This window comes from Ptychodera flava, chromosome 20 (genome assembly GCF_041260155.1).
Source record: "Ptychodera flava strain L36383 chromosome 20, AS_Pfla_20210202, whole genome shotgun sequence".
Lineage (NCBI taxonomy): Eukaryota > Metazoa > Hemichordata > Enteropneusta > Ptychoderidae > Ptychodera > Ptychodera flava.
In genome coordinates, this window is record NC_091947.1 from 34,870,785 (window position 1) to 34,896,942 (window position 26,158).

The 26,158-nt window shown below is 36.1% G+C and overlaps 1 protein-coding gene across 1 annotated transcript; it reads right to left on the minus strand.

Moving 5' to 3' along the window:
* Positions 1-16,172: 16,172 nt before the first annotated feature.
* On the minus strand, positions 16,173-19,858 carry LOC139119665 (uncharacterized). Its single transcript, XM_070683491.1, has 4 exons — positions 19,677-19,858; positions 18,394-18,660; positions 17,750-17,912; positions 16,173-16,296 (listed from the first exon to the last, which is right to left on the minus strand). The coding sequence occupies exons 1-3, from the start codon at positions 19,837-19,839 to the stop codon at positions 17,758-17,760; spliced, it is 585 nt and encodes a 194-aa protein (XP_070539592.1). The 5' UTR covers positions 19,840-19,858; the 3' UTR covers positions 16,173-16,296; positions 17,750-17,757.
* Positions 19,859-26,158: the final 6,300 nt, after the last annotated feature.

The window sequence follows — 26,158 nt, forward strand, 5'->3', positions numbered from 1 at the left end:
TACACTTCAACTCTTAAGAGAAATGAAGGGACAAAACGTAAATTTGTTAAAATTTCGTCAGTAAAAGAAAAAAACGACTACTATTGTCCAGTTCACTACTTTTCTAAATTACAGGCAGCAGGAACCTCGGATAAACTCCAATTTGTTTTCCATGTGACCTAATTATTTTGGTATTTATACCTTTGTTAAAACAATGATATTCTAATACGTAGAAAATGCTTAACATCAGATTCGTTTTGAAGAGTCTGTGCATGTTCGCCTTGATTGATTCACTCATTCACTAAATTAACTCTGCTCATACCAGTAAGAGATATTGATGTGTATTTTTATATCATTCTTCAAACCTGTACACTAATAATACTGATAATAATCGTAGTCTTTTATAAGGGAATTTATCTATCTCAATGACTGCTTGTAAGGAGAGCCATAAACTTGAATTTTGCGACACTCGGAACATTGCTAGAGTTATTGTCCTAATGTAAAAATATATTTAAACTCAACAAACATGAAAATGGAAATATTGTAATAATTTGATTCAGTCACAACGTACTTTGGCCTCCGCCCTATGGTACACCAATATGTCAAGTCTTTGTTTGCATCAGGACAAAGGGGGGTATTAAAATCTAGTTTACAAGTCCTCACTACAATCTATAATTGAGAAATTTCAGCCGATCAAGTATCATCAGTCTCTACATTTGAATGTAGGGATATGTCTCATTCCGATTTACATGTAATCGTAACTAGAGACTCCATTGGCTATTACTATTTGATATAGTTTCCATTGCATGGGGTTAAATCTGTTTGTAAAGTGAACGTTTCTAGTTTAACATGTAAATCGCACTGATGAGTCTAGCGTTTATCCCAGTCTGTTCATGTATAAATCCCAGTAATTTTTGACAACAAAATTGAAGTCTTGAGTAGGATTCACTCGTAATCAGTAACATATAGTACCCTACAAAATGCTTCTGGTAATATGCCTGCGAATATTAGAGTAGATGGTTGGAGAAATGTTTTGGTAATTTTTTGTTTGTTTTTTGCCCAAGACCCATAAAATACAGTACAATTCAGTGAATTTGATGACCTGAATGATTTTGAAAATGCGAAAAAAGGACCTTGACGCATTTATAATCATGGAGCATTACCCAGATTGTCATTTCATCATTAAGGCAAATCAATTCTTTAGCGATGTCTTCGCAATATAGTTGTGCTATCTATACACGGAGTGGCATATTTGAAGTGCTCTATGCCAAGGTCAATACCTGGTGACATTGGTGAGTTTGTATAAAGTTGAGTAATATAGTCAGTGTGTGTACCCCATTACTGTAGCAAATTCAATATAAATATGTGCTCCGAAAAAGAGTGAATCTTTAAATTTATAACTTCCTGTAAATGTGAGTGTAGATTGAGTCAGAGATAAAACTGTAGTGATGACACAAATAAGTCCAAGGTACAGGCAAGTAGAAGATAGCAAATACAGATGAGATGTAGAAGCTGTTCATGCTGGAAAGTATAGGTAAAATCAAAGTTGATATAATTTCACGAAGCTAAATATTACTCACTCCATGTCCATGTTTTCTTGCACATTGTCAGTGTGGTTGCTAGTGGCATCACTAATTGAAGATTGTGATCTATAAAGGTAAAAAGGAATAAGAGTGTTTGATTGTTTAGGATTGGTATGCATAAAGAGTGTAGTAGAACCTGTTAATGCCAAAAATTTAGGTTTGTCTCAATTGTGATACGTTGAGGAAGCAAAATGCTACCAACTCCTTGTTTTATTTCTCTTCCTGGCAGTGGTTGCTAGTGTTACTGCATATTTGAAGTGAAGAATGTGAATGTGAAATGGCTACAAATGTAGTAATTGTACTGTGAAGGGAATATGGGTGCTTGACTTTGGTGAGAAATGTTAGTGCATACAAAGTGGGAGAACTTACTTAGAAGCGGTTGATGGTGCTTGCTTCACACTTGGTATTTTAATAGGAGAAAGCGGTGTTTCCCTGAAATAAAAGACAAAAGTGTTGTATGATACTAGTAATGGTAATTAAGTGTGTGAAATTTATAGCAATCTTTATGTAAAACATTGTGGGATAAAGATATGTAGCACAGACAAGAAATCAAATACTGTGAATGATGTGGGCATTGACTTTGGTAAAGTATTGAAAGCGGAGCCGAGACATTGACCAATCAGAAAACAGCTAATATGAAATGAGTTACAAAGAAAACCTGACATCGATACGATGAGGTCATTTGGTGAAAGGATAAGAACAATATAATCAATAATTGATATATGTGTATGTACTTACACTGTTGGATCTGTATAGTTATAGTCATCAATCGTAACATTGTGGACAGCCAGAGCATCTTCGATTTCTTTGTACTGTATGGTGTCAAGTTCGTGGATATTGTGTTTAGTGAAAATAGTTGCCTGTAACAAATAAATAAAGTTAAATTATGTTAAGGTTGCAACCAGTATTGAGAAAAGGAATGAAAATGTCACATGTGAAATGTGAAAATATAAATGATAAGAAAAATAGAATGAGAAGTATAAGTAATTCATAGAAAATGGTCACATGTAAAAGTTAATATGGTAGAATGAATGTGATGTTGTCGGATAAGACATCACTATTATTAGGTGTTGTTGTAAGATAGCAAGATTATTTTGTGCTATGAAGATGAAGCAAAGTGGAAGAATAAAATGTGAAGACAATGGGAGGAAGGCATGTGTTAGCAGTTGAAATACTCACTGTTCCGCCTCTTTGGGCTTGCTGGGACAGAGTTCCCAATCCAAGTTGAGAGAGTTCTGTCATATATTGGAAAACATCTTGTTTTTTTACTCTCTTTGCCCTGGCTTTTTTATCTTTCAGTATCGTTGAGTGGGGAATTACACGAGCAGGATACTTTAGTAAGGCAAGTGGAAGATTCCATGACTCCTGTGTAAGATGAGTGGTTGATTTGCTTGTGACTTCAATAAAGCCATCTTCAGTGACAACTTCTCCAACCAAAGTGCCAGAGGAATTTACGGCATAATTTACCAGTGCTATAGAAGCTTCTATAGCACGTGGTCCAATGATTGTGGGAAGGAGAAGCCTTTCGGAAGATGTGATGTGCGCTGGGTTGTCAAGGGCATAGAACAATGCAGATAGAGGTGCTGCACACCGAAGCACTTGCCCTTTCCCTTTAGAGTACAAGGCTGGGAAAAAAAAGAATGATAATATGAAAAAATGCTTGCAATAACACACCAATGTAGACTTATGTGAAGAAAAGGCATATACATGTGTAATCAAAAGTTATTAGGATTATTTGGTCAAATAATTTTTGAGAGAAAGCAAATCGAGGGCAGTCTACTCATGAGCAATTGATCCGTGCATTAAATGCTGATAATTTGAATATAAAAACAAAGTTGTTCAAAAAGTGTGAATGGAAATCCATGTGTTTTAGAGTACTAACAACAAGATGCATTAGTTGAATAATGGTATGGATATGTAATAATGTGCTACAGCCAACAGAATTATGGCAATTGTTGTATTGTAGTGAAGTTGTGTGGTAAGGGGGGCAACCATGATGCAGAACGTAAGCCGCTAAGTAATGTAATCCCACAGTATTAATATGAGCAAATTGCTGCTTGCTTACTTTATTTGAATAAATCAATATAGAAGTTGCAATCAACTTACAGCACAAGTAAGGGTGTGTTAGCATAGTCTTCCTTATTAAAGACTGGAATTGGTTGTACGCCTCTTCAAATATACTTGTTGTCATGTCGAGTGACATTTTGAATGGGGCATTGTCTCTTTGGCGAAACTCCACCATTAGTTTCAACATTAGGCATTCTGCAAAGATAAATGAGAAATTAAAGATAAACCTATTTGACAGCACATCAATAGCTATGGCTTAATAATGTGATGAAAGTTGCAAGTGAAAGAAGTATTTGTTACTTTGTATGTAAATGTGCGCTCAGCTATGTTAATCAATTTTAACCACAAAATTGTAGAACAAATGCATTACAAAGGCAGGTTTAAAGTGATAGATAAGGATAGCAACATCATAATATAGAAATAAAAGAAGACTCTTTGTAAAATGAAAATATTGTTTGTTAATGTACACTGGAATGTGTAGGATTGTGAATGAAGTTGTTAATGAAAATGGTAAAATTAAGGTGTGGCTAGTATATAATAGTTATGTAATGATACGTGTTTGTGTATAAAATTGTGGAACAATCTATAAAATCGGTATTGTAAAGTGCTTACCCAGAAGATTGGTAAAATCCAGTAGCCGTTCTTTTTTACCTATATTGTTTTGTCCACTTATAAGCAATGTGGAGAAATCTTGAACTGTTGGGGGTGGAACCATCAACAGGAACCGGGAGGTAAATCCCCTCTCAATATTTGTCTTTGATGAAAGAATAGAATGGAGAGTCTCTGGCTGTGAAAAAACCTGTCAAACACAACGCAGTCCTGTCCATAGTGAAGTTAGCATTCTTCATGACATCGCTCTTTGTGTCATATGTGTCATTGGAGCGACTGGTGTTCGTGACGAAGATGTCAGGCATGCTACTGAAGTTCTGCATAAGTTCGTGTCTGTACCTCCTCCAGAGATTATAGACAATGGGAACGGAGAAAGGTTAGTCCATGGTGATAGAAACGGACTAGCTGAAAGGTTAGTTCGTGGTATAGATTACACACATTTATATTACACACGCTTATATTTCTGGAACCCACTGATGCAGTATGAAGATAAAATAAGAGGCAAGTTGCTGTGCCCAACACATCGCACACAATTACAATTTGTGGCATGGCGATGTTCAAACAATGGGGATAGTTCAAGAAGACCGCGTTTACTTTTTGATTGCGGTATCCCTATACTGTTGGTATCTTGCACCTACCGTTGTCTATACGGAGACGAGTATTTGTCGTTCAGCCAGGAAATAGTAAACCAGCTTCCCCTCAGCTGTAAGCCTATATATTTAACGAGTCAAAAAGTCAGCTTCACAAACGATTTGATGTGGACGATACATTCACTAGTGTCTGGCGGCAAATGTAAATTCAGTGACGTACACCAGAGAATACAAGACGTTATACAGCACGAGATTAGTAAGCGCGAGTATGAGTATTATGTGGGCGTATACGAGAACATGGATTACATGGCACCGCTCGTTACAGAATCCTTTCCCGATACAAATAACTTGGAAAAAATGCCATGTGTGAAAATAATTCAGGAGATTTTTCTTTACGCACAAAAAACCAAACGAGATGTATATCAAGATGAAATGGAATCGATTGTGTGCAATGAATGGTTGAGTTGCGATCACACCTTCCGCCGCTGCGCGAACATCAAATTTGGTTCAGTTAGGGAAGACGACCGTGATTGGTGCACACAATTTGAATCCTGGTTTGTGTGTTTGAATGAATTGGGAGATGTTGCGGCCTGGCAATTGACGAAGTCAAATTCATTTAAAGATATACAGGAATTGCTGAGCTAAAAAGCCTGAAAAAGCGGCAAGACAAGCAGGGTAAGCCGTTGAAAGTTATCATTACAGACAATTGCTGTCATTGGGAGAATAAATGAAAGAACGTATTCGGAGATGAAGTTCGGGTATTGCTTGATTTATATCACGCTGAACAAAGATTTTTAAGAACTGTAAGGAAAGGAGAGAAAGAATCTTCAAAATGCGCTCGTGATTTTTGTGCCGTCTTTCGCGAAGAAAATGATCTCGGTATTAATCGACAATTAGCCACACCAAATGTACAGAAACTAATGTACAACATTGAAGTGTTTGACAGTATATTGGGCGAAGTGTTGTGTAGCGATGGTCGAAAGTTACTAGATGACAAAGCCTTACATGAACTCAGCAAATTGAAGAAACACCTCAAAAGGGGCTGTCTCAGTGATATCGTAATGAAACTCTTTAAAGAAATTAAGGGGGTGCGGTTAACTTTCACTGGTAACTTGCAACTTTACTGCATATAACTACCAATGCCATGTCATTGGTGTTTTAACAGTTCCTTTACAATTTTACTACTTATATCATTTAAAACATGTGCAGCCCAAGTCTACCAGCAACAGCTTTGTCAGAGAAAAGGTTTAACCATTCAGTCGTATTAAATATGGTGCTCCTTCCACAATCCTCGACAATGGTTTGTGGCAGCATGCAGGGAGCGCCCCAGCGCGATGGATTACCCAGTCTAAGCGCATTCTTCCAAGTAAGCATAGGGGAATTCGAAAGTTGCCGAAATATTTCTCTCAGCTTAAAGTAATCGAAAAAATGGATTGAGAGTATGTGACAATTTCCAGACAATAAACTTTGCGTTCGGGTATGACTGAAACTTTCTATCGACACCCTGGATGTCAAACACCTCGAAACGTGTAAAAATCGTTCAGATCATCCCCAATGTGACTGCATATACAGGGCCTTCTCACAAACTTCAAATACTGCCCTGTTTCTTGTTGCCCGTTTCGTTTGCAGTAGTGTTGCTTACAATTATTCCAAGCTTTAACAATTCTTTAGTTTTGTTTTCACTCAGTTCGTGACATGTTTCCACTGTAATTAACTTTCTGGGTATTTGTTTCAGTCTTTCATCACACTCCAGTGCTCGATGGAGGTCTCTTTGTTATCTCTATTGAAGTAGCAAACGTAAGTCTTCGAAAATTGTCGCTGTCATAAGCTCTGAAAATATAGATGGAGATCAAAACGGCTTCAATCTTGAAAGTCGAAGGTACAGTTAAGGTACCAAGAAACGAATAGGATTTACAGATTCGTAACAAATCTTTTCTAATTTCTCACCAACATGAAAGTAAGAAAATATAAATTTGTACATGTGACGTCATCAAGAAACTCCAACCTTCAAAAAAAAACTACGCGAATCACAAGTCAATGTAAATATTCTTTAAAAAATACGGTGGTGGAGGGAGAACTACCGTGGCAGATTGGTTAGTGTGAAAACCTTCGGTTCGGAAGATGGCGAGTTCGAGACAGGGCGCAAGACACCGCTGCAAACACTGAGATGGCCAGCGGACGACCAGCACACGGCGCCCCGTTCCCAATGTGAATAAACACATTCGAAGTACCTAAGAAATTAATAAGTATCTAATAAGATAGTATGATATAATTTTTTTATAAATTTTTTTATTTTTTTCCCAAGTAGGCTAAGCACTAAATTTCCTGTGATGGCATTGTACAGTTACGATTTTCTGAAGACATTTGGCCAAGTATAAATGTTTAGAGTTTGTTTTCTTTATATTTATATATGATAAATACCGGAATCTTGTCGAAGTATGATGAAGTATGCTTATTATTATCAAGTTTAAACATGAATTAATTATTATTACGGACGGTAAATGTCATTAAGGTAGAATGCGCCTCGAGGATAGATATTCAGACCCTCAAACTTTTACAATTATTTTCTGATCTACCACTTGTGCATAGGTGCTCATTTTTAAGCTCTTGGTGTAAGAAAACATTTCACCGTCTTAGTTTTCGAAATTCGAAAATTTTATTTTTCCCATAGAGTTACACAGGGATGGCGGCCATTTTGAATTTCAAACGTCTGTAAATGTTAGGTAATTTCTTTCTCTCGTACCAAATTTTGCACAGTGAGCCCAATTTTTTTTCCTTGATTTTGAAAGATAATAATTGAAATATTCCTCGAGGAAAATTTGAGCAAAAGTTTAAGTCTTTCACTTTCGAGGCGCATACTACCTTAAAATTCAGACGAGGTGTGATTGGTTCATTGACCGTTATTTCATCATCTGAAAAATCACTTTTGTAGACTAGTACAAAGTAAGAGAGGAACAAACAAATGACGAGGAGTGCAATTTGATGAAGATACAGTAATATCGATATGATTACTGAGAGTATACATTGAGTCGAGAACGATGCCGATGTACCTCTTATGAGTTAAGCAGGACTACTGTTTCCTATTCAAGGAAATAGTCATGACACTGCACTTATTCATAGTGAGGAACTAGTCATGACACAGCACTAATTCATAGTGAGGAACATTTCCTAGTAGTTGACTATTCTACTCAGATCATTACGGGGAAACTTGCAGATTTCAACAGTCATAAACATTGTGAATCTCGGTACAAAGCATTTAAGGTAGAAAACGCCTTTGGGACAGATATTTGGACTGTCAAACTTTTCTTGTTTGGGCTCATTTTGACTCCCTTGGAGTAATAAAATCTTTCATTGTGTGGTTTTTTTAAAATCAAACATTTTATTTTTCTCCATAGAGTTAACACACAGATGCCGGGCATTTTGAATTTCAAATATCGGTATTCAAAACCTGTGGTAATTTGTTTCTCTGGCACCGAAATTTGCATGGTGACCCCCGACTTTTGACAAACTGTGAACTGTAGGAAAGGGTCACTTAGGCATATGTACAAAAAAAAACAGGATACTCACAACAAACATTGTGTAGGCTTGAAATAATGTAGTAGATGAGGTTCCATTAAGTGCTACTCTCTATCGTGTGTTCGATAGGTCAGGTTTTGAAATCTACGGAGACTTTAATGCGAGGACGTCATCAGAAAACGATTTTATACTAGATGACTCTGTTGATTACCTGCCACTAGATTTATACAATTCTGATACACTGACGCTACCTCGTAAATCAAAAGATAAGGTTGTATCAAACTATGGTAAATCCCTCTTATCTCTGTGTAAAACATTTGATGTTCATATTTTAAATGGACGTAAAGAACCGGATATTCCGGGCGAGTTTACATGTATTACAAATAATGGTTATAGCGTTGTGGATTACACTATAATTTCAACCGATCTTGTTACATCTGTGATATCCTTTATAGTACTTGAAAAAGACTTTTCTGATCATTTACCTATTGTTTCTAAGATTGAACTGCAATCAGATGTATTTGATTTCCCGAACTTTCCCCAAAATGATAGGAATAGTAAACAGGGGATAGTCAAATTCAAGTGGAAGCCAGAACTGAAGGATGCCTTTATTAATCGGGTCAGAGCCTCTGAGATATGGGACCTTGTTAGGTCTGCAATTGATAGAGCAGATATTAATGATACTGTTAAGTATATTTGTGAAATTTTTCATCATGCTGGTAAAGACATGAAAATTAGTTCTAAACAATGTATAAAGCATTACACTCATGTACCTTGGTTTGATATGGAATGCCAACAATTGAAGTCTGCCAAAAATAAGGATTTGCGTAAGTTCCGTATATTGAATAGAGAAAGTGATTTTCAGGATTATAAAGTAAGCAGAAACAAATTTAAATCGGTATGTAAAGAGAAGAAAAAGGCATACCAAGATGAATTGAAACAAAAATTATTGAGTGCGATGTCAAAACTAATGATTCGATGTGGGCGAGATTTAGGCAACTGAAGAGCAAATGTATGGGTCTTGACATTCCGACTGACAAATGCTTTATTTTCAAAATCTTTTCCACTCTATCCCAACTGACACCGAGAACCAAAACACGACCATTGATGATACAGATAGTGAAAACTACCCAACCCTAAATAATGCTATCACTGAACAAGAAATTCGTAACGCTATACAGAAACTTAAATCTGGTAAAGCCCCAGGTGCAGATGGTCTGTTGGCTGAATTTTTCAAAGTCTCTGATGACATTCTTCTTCCATATCTCGTTCAACTTTTCAATTTAATTTTTGATTCTGGCTGCTTTCCAGTGGTCAGATTTCTTGGCTTACGGTGACATTAAAACAAAGTGCCAAATCGAACCACTAAATCCGTGGCACATTTAGATAAAATGTGACTATATATATTGATGTATTTGCGACTCTAGGCTTGAAAAGATCACATACTATCTGTATTGATGGTATTTATATGACAAACTGGTGGAAATATAATTTACAGTGACTAAATAATCAGGTGTATCGCTGAAACTATAAACAAACATGCCCAGGGTCTTTTCAGTAATTTTCAACATGATGATTTCATTAAAAACATTACAATCAACTATAATGATTTTCAGCAAAATAAAAATATGATAAAATAACGTAATAATACAAAAATGAACTCTACAGTGGATCACCATGATCAAGATGGCTTCATTTAGTTCACTGTTGGTTCAGTATCAAACATCTCTTGACTTGATGGGTTGAAGATCTTAGGTTGAATACAACGCTAAGTTGAACAGCACATTTGTTCCATTGTTGCTCCTTGGACCTTGAAACAATTGAAAGCGGCTTTTTTGTGACGATATCTCGACAATCTTGGTTGTTGCACTAGAACTAATCGTATTCGCTGGTTCAAAACGCTTAGGATGATTGCAGTGAGGTCAAATTACCCTGAAGATTTCGGCAAGAACTATACCTACACTCCAAACATTTTCCCGGCAGGTGATAGCTCAGTTATCCATTGTAGACTCTGGTTTCTCCAATACCACGAACAAAGACTGGCCTCACCGATGAGTGAAATTTCCCTTGATTATTCAGTCATTTAGGCAGTTGGTGATCTTTGATTTGTGACGTCTATCAACATATAGTTTCAATTGTGTATAATCCGACATTGGATATGAAAAATACCATAATAACGTAATATTTCATTAAAATGAGCTGACAAGTGCAATCTCAACGTCAGCATAGTAGATCTGTATTAGCGCCGCTACTTTTGAGCAAGGATGTTTTTATTTTAGCGAGCGTGACAAGAACATGTGTTTGCATACCAAAAATAACTCACTAATTTAGCTCATCAAGTTTTGCATGTCTTTCGATGTTTAAACACACTGACAACATCACCAGCAATTTCACATTTCGCCACGACAAGAAAGAGTGTTGTTCACATTCACTCCCATAAAACATTTCAATATGGAATCAAAAATGACTAGTGAATTTAAAAAGGTCCCCTAGGATACCGTCCGGTCCAGCTGACTTCCCACTTTTTATCTTACATATTGCTCTGTCAATCTCATCATTTGTGATAGGAGAATTTAAAATATCATAGCCAACATCTGTTTCATTGTCAAAAACATCTACAGAGCTCAAAAGATTTTCCAACTCATCAGACATGGAAAAATCATCTTCAGCAGATTCATTGGGTACCAAAAGTTTACTAAAGTAGTCATAAAATTGATTTTACATGACATTAATTCGTACACAATTTATAGATGTCAACCTCCTCAGTGACGCCCAAAACAATTTTTGATCAGAAAGAGAGAAAATGGTCAATTTCCTTTATACATCATCATTGTAAACCCGTTTTTTTCTCTTTATAAACAGTTTTAAATTCTTCACGAACTTCTTTATACACTTGAAGATCATTTGCACTATTTGTTTTCCTAAATCTTCTTAACAGACGATACTTTTTGTTTTTTAACTCATTACATTGTTTGTCAAAAAAAACAGGTTGCTTTCTAAAGTTTGCTGTATTTGAAATCGTTTTCACCATGTCACATTTCTCAGCAGCAAACATAAATGAATCAGTTATCTTCCTAACAAAAGTACATACATCAGAATTACAGTCTGCAACAAGTTCATCGAAACTAGACTTTACATTATTTGATTGCCAAATAATGTTTAAAGAAGCTGCTATTTCTGGAATCCAGAAACACTTTTTCAAAGGTACACTTTCATTATTGCGTGTTAAGTCAAAACTGTACAAAGAATTTAGGCAGAAAGTTATAGGAAAGTGATCAGATTCTGAACGAATCTCTACTGCAAATGAAGACAGCAAATTGAAAAGATGCGACGATACAATTGCGTAATCAACTACACTGGTACCGGCGTTAGCAATACATGTAAATTCGCCATGATTGGCATCTGCACCAACTCTGCCATTGACAATATGTACGTTAAATGAACAACATAGTGAAAGAAGAGAAACACCGTAGGAATTTATCTCTTTGTCTTTGGACACCCGTGGCATGTTGAAACAGTCAGTGTTGTACAAATGTGAAGGATCCAAAATGAAATCTGTGTCGTCATCTATTATGTAATCTAACTCTTCACCTGTGCGGGCATTCAAATCACCAGCAATGATTACATACACTTCTGGTAAATTTGCAAGAATGACATTCAATTCATTTTCAAATAGTTCTACACTGTTTCCAGATGAAAGACTTTCATAAATTGCAGAGTAACGTGGAGAGATATATACACTACAGAAAAGGACATCTTTATCTAAACCAAAAATAAACCCTTAAATAAAAGAAAAATACAATCATGAAGTTTGGGTTTAACGAGCTTAACATATTTAGTGAGATGATTTCTAACTAGTGTACAAACACCTCCAGGATGTCTACCAAATCTTGAAATTTTTTCACGACTACTATTAAAGATCTGAAAGCCATGAAAATTATTTTTGAAATTGATCTTCACTGTCAGACCATGTTTCTATGAAAGACACTACATCGAATCCCAGAACATAGTTTGCAAAGTCAAAAGATTGCAGCTTATTTTTTAGTCCTTGGACATTCCATGTAATAAATTTAACTTGCTTTTGGCCTCGGCCTGTTCTTCAGTCTGTGTACCCGTCGCGATCTCGCCGATGTTGCGAGGGCGATCTTGTGTGTAAGTTGAGCTGGCACTGGCAGTGTTCGAAGCTCGTCTTTCGTCTCCATTTGTGTGGCTTTCTGTAACAACTAGTTTTCCATTTTTATAAAACACAACGAAAAAGACTTTCCCATTTCCGAAAACCAAGGTCTTTTTGATATTTTTGGGGAAAAAATGGAAAATCTTAAAGAAATTGCAATGATTTTTGAATATTTTTGAGGAAAAATTGAATATGGTGAGAAGGAAAATTGCTTAATTGACTTTTTTAAAAATTTTAGTCTATATACAGAAAAATGTAGTTCTATGTGTTCAAAAAAATGTTTCAGAAAAATTCAAATTCAGATTTATGGTCTTGTCAGACTTTCATATTTTACTAACAAAATCAAAAACTTACTTAGACCTACATTTATGACAGGTAGAAAAACATTTTTTAGCTTTTTTTGACAACTGATAGCTGCAAGTGTTGATGATGACAGTTTTTTCATTAAAATATATGCACAATACAACAGGAGCTGTATGATGTGAACATTTCTTTGGAAAAATACAGTTTTGCTGTACATAGGAAGTTGACTTTGATATATTTTACGGGAAAATTTTGATTTTCATGATACTGAAATATGTACTTAATATTTCTCATGAAAAAACCAATCCTTTCTATTGCTGACAGGGATAATCTGCCTGAAACATTGAAATTTCCTTGTTTTGACAATTCATATTCAATTAGCTTATAATACTTGTCTTTTAAACCATTTTCTTTGTGGTGAATGCAAGATGGCAGATGGATGTGACATCTCGCCATTTTGGCGAGATTCAAGATGGTCCATCTCGCCATTTTGGCGAGATTCAAGATGGTCCATCTCGCCACTTTGGCGAGATTCAAGATGGTCCATCTCGCCATTTTGGCGAGATTCAAGATGGTCCATCTCGCCATTTTGGCGAGATTCAAGATGGTCCATCTCGCCATTTTGGCGAGATTCAAGATGGTCCATCTCGCCACTTTGGCGAGATTCAAGATGATCCATCTCGCCATTTTGGCGAGATTCAAGATGGTCCATCTCGCCATTTTGGCGAGATTCAAGATGGTCCATCTCGCCATTTTGGCGAGATTCAAGATGGTCCATCTCGCCATTTTGGCGAGATTCAGCCATTTGGCAGACAGTAAGACATCTTGTCATTTTGGCTAGATTCAAGCTGGCTGATACAAAAGTTATCTATCAAATTGAATATCGACATAGTTGATATTCACCCATATTAGAATGGTCAGTCAAAATGTAATGGATTTAACATTCACAATACAGTTTTCAAAGTACGTGTGACAAACATAAATCATTCGACCAGCATGAATGAGAACAAACATATGTTATGCTGTATAAAAACACATAAGATTTTAATTACCTTAATTTAAAAAAAACTGTTTACACGGTTTGAAAGAGATCTCATGCACAACCAACCTGTTCCTTCATACAAAGGCCATGACAAAAAATAGTGTATAAATTCATATAAAATATAAAAATTTCTAATGCAATTTAATTTAAAATTTGAAAATGTAATCTCTTGTAAACCTGTGTGCTGTACTGTGATAAGTGTAAGGTTTTACCGTGTCAAAAGAAAATCTCTACATCAGCATTTCGTTATTTTCACTGAAACATAAAATCCGCTGATTAAAGTCCACTGAAATCATAACAATAAAAAAATCTATGGTGTTACTGGCATAAACTGTGAACTTAAATGCCAGTGAAATGTCTCATACATCAAAATAGTGAAATTGAATCCTTGTGAAAATTAATGATTTTACAGAACAACATAACTGAGGTTCTTTCCTTGGAAAATATCATAAGGCATATATTCAGGGTAAATTGTACATGTCACAGTTGAAGTTTGAAGTACGCGGGGAGACTTCTAAAGCATTACACTAGTGGTGTTTTTTAGCTGCACACTTGGCACATAGCATTGCAGCTAGAGCAGGTATGTGATCCAAGTACTTTGGTACAACTGTTTTCCAAAACATTGTGTACACAAAATTCAAAAAGGAAAAAAACAAATGCGTGTATGTCCATTCCAAATCAAAATGTTCATTTAGTGCATAGTAGAAACAACTGAGCTAGTAGCCAATTAATCTGCAAATAACTTTGTCACACACAAGCCTCACTTCAGGACGGCCTGACCACAAACGCACAATTGAAGATTTCATTTTACCAAGGGTAATTTGACATATGAGATCATCCTAGGACTGTGTCCACAAAACAACAAAGCTATCAGAGATAGAGAATTTAGAGAAATAAATTTGACCAAAAATTTCCTTAAAATATGAAATTGTAGGTTTCACCATTATTTTAGTATACTGTACCATATTTAGATTGTCTGCAGTAGCATGTATACTACGCATCTAAGCAAGTAAGCCAAATTATTTTTGGATAAAAATTTGCCAATAATGAAAAAAAATTGCCATAAATACACAAAATTGCAGATTTAATCGTCCTTATGAATCTGTATGCCAAATGTCAGAGCTATCAGACAGACAGTTTTGGAAAATGTCATCTTACCAAATATGACAAAATTTGCCTTCAATTCAATTATGTAAATGTAACAACAATATGAAAATCCTGACTGTAGTAAGCCCAAGGAGCCTCAATATAAAGGTAAAAATCAATTGTACCAAAAATTTCAAAAAAAGTTTTTCAGGCAAAACCAACAACGGCCCTAAAATTCACAACCACAAATTTGACACAATTTAAACAAAACTAAAGATAACCCTAGGAACCTGTATACCAAATGTCAAAGAAGTTGGATGACTGGTATAAGATAAGATGATTTTTCCCTGAAACAAAGAAAATTACCCCCAAAAATACAATCTGCGAATTTCGCCACACTTGGACCAAACCTGTGTAAAGTCATCCCAACATGCATGTCAAATTTCACAGCAATTGGATGAACAGTCTCGGACAACAATACTTTACCTCAAATAGGACAATTGTTTCAAAAATATTTATATGCAAATTTCACTCTGATACTTTCAAACCTATGGCTGTGCAGAAACTATACAGAATCACAAGAGCAAAATTCAGCCAAGAAACCAAATGATTTTTGATGACAGATGTACGGGGGCAGACTATGAACCTCCATGATAAGCTCAGCATCGCTGACAATGGATCTAAACAGAAAATGACAGTCTCTCAGAAATTCGGCTTAACTTTATGTTAAACTTGAGTTAAGTGTAAAAAAACTAACATGGCTGTACAGGCACAACAGGGACATGATGCAAGCAGTGCCAGATAATTTGGTCCATGGTTAAAATCTTTGGCTGCTCACTACATGAAGTCCTCACCAAAAACTATCAGACAAATAGTACTTGTTAAAACATTTTTGAATCAAAAGCACAAAAATGTCAGGAAAATATTGCATAATTCTTCACAATTTGAAGAAATCTGATAAATAAATTACAAAAATAAAAGCCGTCTGATAGGCGGTTCTGAAAAAGATATTCAAAGATTTTTTGACCAAAAAATAACAAATATTTGCTTGGAATGCATTGAATATTTCATCACAGGTTGGACGAAACTGTTCGACAAGTCAAATATCAGAGTCATTTGATGACCGGTTTAAGAATTTTAAGAATTAGGAATTTTTTACCAAATATGGAAAAAATACAGGTTATGCTACTACCTCTGCTCTAGTTTAGGCCAACCATAAAGAACCTGAAATCTAAATTCAAGGAGCTAAACTACTTCGTTTTCAAGGAAGCTGAAGGTCGACCCATGTCCTTGTCCGTGGCACATTATGAATGTTAACTCTTCTGCATGGATGTTCACATCGGATTCCTGGAAATGACAAAATATGCACCCCATTAATATCTAAGGTTAAATACCATCAATTACAACATTAAAACTGGGTGATCTGTATAAGGTCTTACCAACCTATATAAGATAATAACCTTTCACAACATTTATATAGACTTTCGAGTCCGAAATAAAGTTTATAACAATATAATATAATATATTATATCATACCAGTATATTGATGGTCCAAATGCAGTGATCTGATTGGTTGAGGCACGAAAATAGCCGTGGTATATTGGCGATATACCATGGCTGGCATACGTGCGTGCTCTCAGCTTGAGGCAAAATCAATTTTTGATGTCCCATGCGAGAATTTCAATATACTGTTATGATATAACAGCAACAAATCACACCCAACGACGGTATACCACTCGGTTTTGACCATTTCACTTCATCTATGCACTCGCTGTTGCTCGTGCATATATGTCTTGAACTGGTCAAAATCTCGCTGTATACCGTCGCTGGGTGTGGTTTATTGCTTAAATATCTCTTTAAAAAGAAAGAAACCTTGGCACAGCAATATTTTTCTTAGTCATTTGTGTGTTTCTCTAACCTACACATTTCAACCATGACTTGCTAATAACAGTAATAGATTTCTACTATGCACGGCCTTTACAATATAAAGATGAGGGTTACTGTGTTTAGTATAGGATAAAGCCCGAGTACGAGGACTCTTCAGGTATGTAAAGTCCAACCCAACGATAAAATGTCGAGGCCGCTGGCCGAGACATTTCATCGTAGGGTTGGACTTTATATACCAGAAGAGCCCGAGTACGAGGGTTTTATCCGACTTAAAAACTATCGCCCCTAACTGATATATTTTCGTTTTCAATGTGTTTACGTTAACCGTCCCCTTTGTCAATGTAACATGTTTAGGATATGAATTAAAAATTTTATTTGTGAAATAGCCTTCCAATGTAATGGAACATTATATAAATGCCCTAGGGCACAGCAGATTTTGTGTTGCAGCTGGTTTCCGCTGTGTTACCAAATTTGAATATTAAAACGTACCAGATGTCTACAGAATATGACATGTTCACTTTTGATTGGACAGTACTTTACTACGGCGCTGTCATTCGTTTCTGGAATTTGGTGACCAAGGCTTTATGAGTAAATAAAACACCCTGAATTGAGCACTCTGATTGGTCAATCAACAGCAGATAGTTTTTAATTATAATTATTGATCGTCAGTATATCTTAAATCATGCATTGATGTTGTTGCTTCTGGCAATGTCACTTTCAATACAGAAAAACATCACCGATTAATTATGTTCTTACTGTGTATTCTGTTGATCATTTACATGCTTGACATGGATAATTTAGGCAAGTACTATGAAACACTTGATGCAACAAGTTCAGTACCTCTTTGCTGCAGCTGCTTGTGCACTTGAAATATTGTCTGTATACCAAATGTAATGAAATGAAGAAAACCTACCTGTTATTTCATTCACAGGATTCAACATCTTCCATTGTAATGTCACCATCACACTCTAGGCAGTACCCTTCCACTTTCATTTCGGTATGATCTGTCTGCCTCTTGTCCAAGTCAATGCCGACAGCATTCCTCTTCACTGACAGAGCAGCAATCACTGCTGATCCTGAATTGTAAAGAGATGGATTAATTAAATACTCTTTAAAAGACAATAATAAGGTAAATGATTACAATACATTTGATGATGAGATGTACTACAATGAGTATTATTTATCCTCTCTTTATTCCCTTAACAATAACAATTATAAGCAGTATGCAAATGTTATTTTTCTTAATAATGTTTCTACATAATATTTGTTAACTGACTGCAATATGCTAAATGGGTCCTGCTATGAATGAAGCTATTGAATGCCTCTTGTACATGTATTGATTTGAATTTCACTTGGCAGATCATTAAGTGCCAAGACTGATGATCATTTTTGGTAAACAGTTAAGTAAGACCATTACTTTACAAAAAATGTATATACCACGATTATTGCAACAAACTAAAGATAAAATACTGTGGTGAAGGCATAATCAATTTGATCTAATCAATAGGATATTCAAAACATTTACAAAAAGTGAAACAAAACAGTTTAAGTACAAACCTGTCCCACAGCAGGCATCGAGGACCCACTCTCTTTCAAAAGAAAACGTTGTTATTATGGATTCCATTAATTCAACTACCTTTTGTTCAGCATTGATGACAACACCATCCCCATCCCTGTCCAACGTCGGCTTCTTGCAGGTCCAAAGATTGTGTCTCTGCTTAGGACTTGAGGATGCTGCTGTCACCATGTTTCTCCTCAAGCGATTATCGCTACTCCAGTAGCCAATGACCATTGGGTACACAGCCTGGGTAAGGGTTCTTGAATCTGAATAAGTGAAAAGAAAATATTCATACGAGTGATTTGATGTAAATTCTACCTCCTACAAATTGTTGACATTTGATAAACATTAAACAGACCTTGTCAAGTATGGCGCCAGGGAAGTACTTCGGGACTATACAAGTATTTTTAGGAGTGGCTGATAGTTGTGAGTGGCTGAATAAACATGCTAACGGGATTCTATGTCTGTAGAGGGAAGGGGTGGGTTATTTTCATGACCTTAACACTGGGTGAACTAGGGGAGACTTTTTTGGTAGCTGACAAATGAAACTGGTGAGGGAATATCAATAACTTTTCAGGTACTTTGGTCAAATATGAGCCACGGAATTTCTATACAGCTACAGTCACTGTACTCATTGTGATCTACTAGTATAAACTTTATAATGTGCTAAATGTAATATTGCCAAATCTTATATCTTCCAGCTATACTTTGAGTATCCATGACACTTCTGAACAACAAATGACCTAATAACACTGTCTTCTCTCTCAAAATTCAGACCAGACGAGCCAAGTTACTTTCTTTTACTAGACTAAGTCTGTTGTTCTTTAGCCAAGACTCAATTTGTTGCTTTCGGCCTGGAGGTGCACTTTTAGCACTGTAGCATAAAAAATACCTCATTTGAAAGTGAATGGTCTCCAGGAGAGACCATGTCACTGGCGTCCCTTTGAAAGTCAATCAGCCCAAATGTTCCTCTCATGATTGGCCAATGATTAAATTGGTGTTGCTCAGAAAGTAGCTAGACAACATTTGTAAGTTTGTGAGTAATACCCATTTAATCATTGGCCAATCATCTGAGGAACATTTTGACTGATTGACTTTCAAAGGGACGCCAGTGACATCATCGTCTCTCCTGGAGACCATTCACTTTATAATGAGCTGTTGTTTATGCTATGATGCTAAAAGTGCACCTCAAGGCTATATGGCTTAGGGATGAAGGCCTAAAGCAACAAATAGGGTCTAGGTTAGCTATGTTTATGCTAATGAGAATGATTAACAATCTTACCTGATTTTGCATCTTCTATGTAATAGAAAGCGATATCTATCTCACAATACCCAGCTCCTTTGAGGCTGTCTTTCACATTTTGGATGCTGTCAACCTCACACAGTACCACCGTTGTGTAGTTTTGTAGCCTTGCACATACATTCATGTTTTTCACAGTAACCATAAAGGATTTCAATTGCTTTGACTCCCAATGCTGGTAGATAAATATACAAACATGTACGTTATTAGTAAAAAATCCAAGAATCAGTGAACATCAAACAAAGTCAGTTGCAACAAGTAACATGTGTGTCCAACTTATGATTATGGAGTTTTGAACAAGCTTGTTAATGTTGTCTTGAAATTATGACAGCTACCAATTAGGGGAAGCTAAAATATAATAGCTTACTCAGCTGCCAAACTGATTTTGATTGGGTAGATGAACTTAACCACTTTACTTGATGCCAGGCATACATACCCACATTCGATTTCGGTTTGCTGAGATCACAGGTAATTAAAGAATACCATATACTGAATAGTATCTTAAGAAAGTTAATATTTTTTTGCAACTTTTCTGAGAACTTCTTTATCTATCCAATTGTAAATTTGCACACTTTTTGTGTACAGCAATATATAATCCTATATAAAATGCTAGCTTTATACTTATTTTGTGTCAAAAAACAGATTCAATGACATTTATTGTGCTCCAAGTTCAATATATCTAATTTGCACACAAATAAGACTTACACTGGTGAATAAGAATTGCCTACACTCCACAGAAGGGCATTTACCAGTAGATTGATTACACTAACTTTGAATGCTTGGACATTCTCATTTATATCTCTTTTGAAGTTATCTGAAGGAGATACCTGCATATGTATATAAACATTAGGGTTCTCAACAAGGGGAATTTTACAGATGGGCCACCCTTATGTATCTCATTAGCTCTCCTTTGACAGAAAGCCAATCAAGTCATTAACCAAATAAAATAATCCCATGCTCAGTAAGGAATAGCAAAAAAAGACAATTCTTAATCAAAATGAAGAATGTTTGATTACTAAGTACGTTTTCTGACAACATTATCATTGCTGCATGAAGGCTTTTCAGTGTCTATAATTTTGAACACATTTGTTGAATACATATTCTTGGCACGACAAAGTTATTTTGTGGGTCTCATGTTTTCACTCTTTGGGGCTATTTGAATGATCTAGTGTAAACCAAAACTAGACTCTTTGACGCATGTCATTTATATTAGGCCTTGACCTTGTTACGCAAAAGAAACCTGTAAACAGGATAATCTCAATTTATCTTGATTGTAACCAAGTTTGGAGTCACAGAAAATTGCCAAAATACTGCTAATTACATGTCCCTTTTTGCTTCTACAGCCTGTAGTACATGCATTTCAAGCAGGTAAAGAGGTAGTGAATATGGCAATGTTGTTTGTTGTTCTTGTTATGATTACAATTCTCAATACAATAAACAATTACATTATTTTTTTCGACAAAACCTTACCTTTGGCACATCAAGTATGGCCAAGTCTATCCGGTCTCATGTCCCGTCATCTGAATCATGTCCTCAGGTGTGAGTTTCAGAACATCACCATGTCGTATGATCGCTTTTATTCTCTCTTTACTAACAATGGTAATTGCTTTTCACTGTTGGTTGGACAGCTTTCTTGCCTTTCCACTCGTAGTCTGTTGCAGTAATTAAGGAAAACTTGCGGAACATGTGGCCGAAAAGATTCCTGGGTGAATCTCAATAGGTTTTCTCTTTTTGTTTCCTCAGGGAATTCTGCCACTGCTAGGTCCCATGATGACAAGTTCATGTTCTGTATGAAAGCTTTCTGCACAGCCTGAATCACCAATGAGTTCACCCTTCATTGGTACCAAGGTTCCTGGACAACTGCATGGAAACCATCGTACCATTTCCAAGCAAGGAAACAGATGCCATATCAAGACACCCAGCCAATTGAAGCTGCCATTTTCTGGGGGTTCAAATTAAATGGCAGGAAAATGCTAAACAAAGAGACAAGGATAGTACTCAAGGACAAATATGACAATGTAATAGCAAACCTTGCAGAGTAATAGACCCTTTCCTCAATGTCACCGGAAATTTCCTTGTGCATGTCGCCTGTTTGACCTAGTTCCGCTGCAGTCAAAATAAATCCTCAGGAACGCTCGTCCACTTTCAACGTAGGATTAGTGTGTGCAAACTTTGCTCCTGTATTTCCGGCAATTTTCGCAATTTCATAGAAAAAAGCCTCTGCGTGAAAGTCATCACACTAATTTTGTAAAGTTTCAGTGGTATTAGCTTGCAAAAATGTTTTATAATTAGTGACAAAGTCGATGTTCTCGATTCTGTGTTGTGCATTATATCTGCTTCAGTTTGATAATCATAAGCTTATGGCAGTCCTAATGTTATACTAGTGTCATTTGGCAAGACCAAATGCTTTAAATTATGACAAAAGCTCAGATATTACGTTAACATGTTACAAATTTCAATTTGATTGAACCTTTGCAATACGTTAGGCTATCAAACAGCACAACAACCATAGGTCTGGCTTGAGCTTGCCCCTTGCCAGTAACACAATGACCAATTGACAATTTTCATGATATTTGACTGCAGTTTTCTTTCCTTGTTATCAGTTATTCTTTAATACAAAAAATTGTGCAACATACAGAAGTTTTGGCTTAACTTTAAGTGTCTGAACCTGGTTCCTTTTTTTTGGGTGAGCAACTTATGTTTTGAGTCACATGCCCCGTAGCAAAACATTTACTAATAGCCTACCAGCCAGTGACTCGTTACATGTTGTGAAGACCATTTTTTCACTGCCTGCTCTCAAACTGCAAAATATGAGGGAAAAACTTGTGTTTGCATGGAGATTTTTGCCTAAGTTAAAGACAGTCCTGTACTCAAAAATACAGCAAGATACCTATCAGTTCTTTTTAGCATAGTGCATGACCATTCTTATGTGCATATCTGATATGACAATACTGTGATACTTTTATGATTCCTAACTACCTTCATGTGATATTTCGGTGACCTCAACGACCCTATGCAATAGAAGCATTCTGTCTCTTGATGCCCCTGTATTAATTGTGGAAAAAGATGAAATTACCAGAAAAAATCACACATAATAGCATCGCACACACTATATTTCAAATTGGTGTCAATCCCGATGCCATATCCGCCATAGTTGTCAATGCCATTCAGGTAACTCCAAGGCCGATCATTTTCTCTCTTGACACTAGTGATTTCGTCACTCACAGAATGGTCAAAATGAATTATTTTTGAAAGAGTTATACTGATGACTGCAACAAATTTCACAGCAATATAGTTTTTATTTTGATCTTTGAAAGATTGGTTTTTACATGCTGCAATTTATTCACTCTGCGTATTACTTGATTCATATCATAACAGTTGATTTTTTACGTAGATGCTTGATGTTTTCATGCATAATTTTGTTGTTTATTCGAGATAGAGGCATACTGTCTCTTGATATCCATCTATCAGTTTTTGAAATAGATGAGATTATAACAAAAAAACAAAAAATAGCATTGCATGCACAACGTTTCCAAGTGGTGTTGATCTCGATATCATACCTGCCATAGTTGCCAATGCAAGTCCAGCTACCATATCTCAAGGGCAGATCATTTTCTCTTTTGACATGAGCAAGTTTTTCGCTCATAGCATGGTCCAAATGAACGATCGTTTTTTATTTCGAAGAGTTATACTGATGACTACAACAAATTTCACAGCCATATTGTCTTTCTTTTGATCTTTGAAAGATGTTTTTTTCATGCTGCAATTTACCCATTCTGCATACTACTTGATCCACATCATGATAGTTGCTTTTTTTACGTCGATGCTTGACATTTTCATGCATGATTTTGTTGTTTTTTCGAGATAAATTTCAAGCTATAAGTTCTTATAACTATGGTTTTTATCCCAGAACTGCATGAAATCTTTAATTTTGAACTTTAGAGAAGAATGTTACGTCAGTTAGGCTAGGCATGGAGCTGGACTCCATTTCTTGTGCCATGGATTCAGTAAGCATCCATCTTGTGTTCACTTTGCTTTACTGACTTTACGTAATACACTTCTGTATATCATTTGATGCTCATTGAATTTGCTACTCCTAACATTATATTTTGGATCATTACAACCATTTTTCACACTGTATGAACTAATTGAATTATTCATATTATTCAATAAAAAGTGTTCAAGATATTACTTTCTGTGATCTTTTAATTTTCCCAAGGATCTGACACCATAATTTCCTTGTCCCATGTGTTGCACAAAGTCTAGTACTGCTTGAAATCCCTACCAATTTCCAGGCATTTCTAGCAGTACCAGATCCCCCTGCAGATTGGCAGAATTAGGCTGTACTGAATATCTCGCCAATTTGGCGAGATTCTGGCACAGCTTGAATTTCCTGCCAAAATGACACGGATTTAAAGCCGAGATATTCAGTACTCAAAACCTTGCTGACTGGCAATCTCATTCCCTTTATCTTAGTATGAATAAAAATGTTTCCAAAATCAATATTTTAAATAGCAGTATTGACAAACCCAGGTTTTTCTGATAAAAAAAGCCAAACCAAAATGACCATCATTAAAATCAGATTTTTTCATGAAAATAATTGGAACTCAACTCATGGTATCCTTTTTTTACACTTTTTTCATGAAAATATATCACTTCAAAATTATTTTCTTTTCAATCACATTTTTCCTCATAAATTTCTTCATTTTTGTTTTTCAAAATTTTAATTTGGAATATTTCCAAGGAAAAACCTGATTTTCTCTTGGTTTTCGTAAAAGGGGAACTCTTTTTGTTTTGTTATAATATGCCGTTTTCCTCAGCCGTCTCAAATCTGCCAAGGTCTTCCTCTGCCGTCTGGTTAGATCGTTTCCGATACCAATGTCAGCTTCTTTCAGCTTTTTCAGAGCCAGAATTTTGTCATCCCAGTGATAAAATTTCACAACAATTGGACGTGGTTTGTCTTTCCAATTGACTGGTACTCGGTGGGCTCTCACAAAGTCCCCGTTGTTCCATGTCTTTTTCCCAACATGATGGTTCAACAGCTCAACAACTTTCTCCTTACATTGGTCGAAAGTTTCGCCGGGAACTTCACTGACGCCATATACCTGACGTTGTCTCTTCTGGAAAACGATATCAACCTATCTGAATTATCGTCAAGCTGGTCGATGCGATCGACAATCACATCAAGTCTCTCAGAAATAGCAGCAAGTCGAGATCTGTAACACGTCGAACTTCTTTCAGATCATTCACTCCACCTTCCATTTTATGGACAGATACTCGAAGTTCTTTGAAATTATTGCCCAAGTCAATGTATGAATTTCTCAGCTCAGCCTGCGAATTTTTCAGCTCTTGCAATTCGGCATGTATTTCTTTGCGCGTATATTTCATTTCGGTCAAAATATCGCATCTCAGAGATTCCATAGCTTCGAGTATTTCTTTTTCTGGGCCTGGATTAAGTTCTACATCGCCAGATAGCTGAAGCAATCTTACAACAAACGGTTGACAGGCAGCGTTCATCTCCGTACAAGTAAACGTTACGTAATTTTGTCCGTCTTGCAATATGTGCAGCAAACTGTCATTCAAAAATGGCGCGAAACTGTAACCGTGGTCCAGAACGATCGGAAGAAAAGTTCTAGTTGAAAAATTAAACATACAGTGGTTTTGGTCTTCTGAGTGGCATACGACCGAATCTTCGTCAAGTAGCTTACCCAGTAGATCCGTCCTCGAAACCAGCAAATCTGCACCGCAAATAGTGTTGGTACATACCATCAGGCAGACCAATGTTCTATACAGCAATTCTTGTGACAAGGGCGTCTTCGTTCGGCTGTATGGTAAGGTGGAGATATTTCGCCAATTTTTGGGTTGGAAGAATCTCCCAATCCGACTTCTCCAGCTCATGGTATCCACACCCATCTTGAATAACCATTTGACAACTTATAATGGGAAAAACTTCAAGATTTCTCTCGAAAATACAACTTTTTTCTCAGAGCGATGTCAAAGCACTCCTGTCTTTTTGACTCGTGTCACGTGACCAAAGTTACTTATTTCAACATATGTATGAACGTTTCAAACTATTACAATTCATTTTCTTGAAACTTTCGTTCAAGTTCTTATTTTATGTTCCGCTCCGTGATATTCAATTTCAATATTGACTGTCGCCATCATGTTTGTATCAGTGGTCTAGATTTTCACCTATGAGGGGTCAAACAAAACGTTCACGTTTCTCCAGGAGAAAAAAATGAAAGATTTATCATTACGTTTGATATTAAAAGTACCTTTCCAAGTGGGAATTCCCAACCTCAACTGCATATACAGTATCTGTAGACTTTACTTTGACCTTCCACCCTTGCACTATGGCACAGAATATCCGACAAGGAAACTAATTTATTTTTTACAGCAAAAAATTACTTAAAGCGGTATAAAGAACGTTTGTACTTTTTAAAAACGATAAAGTTGGTAATACT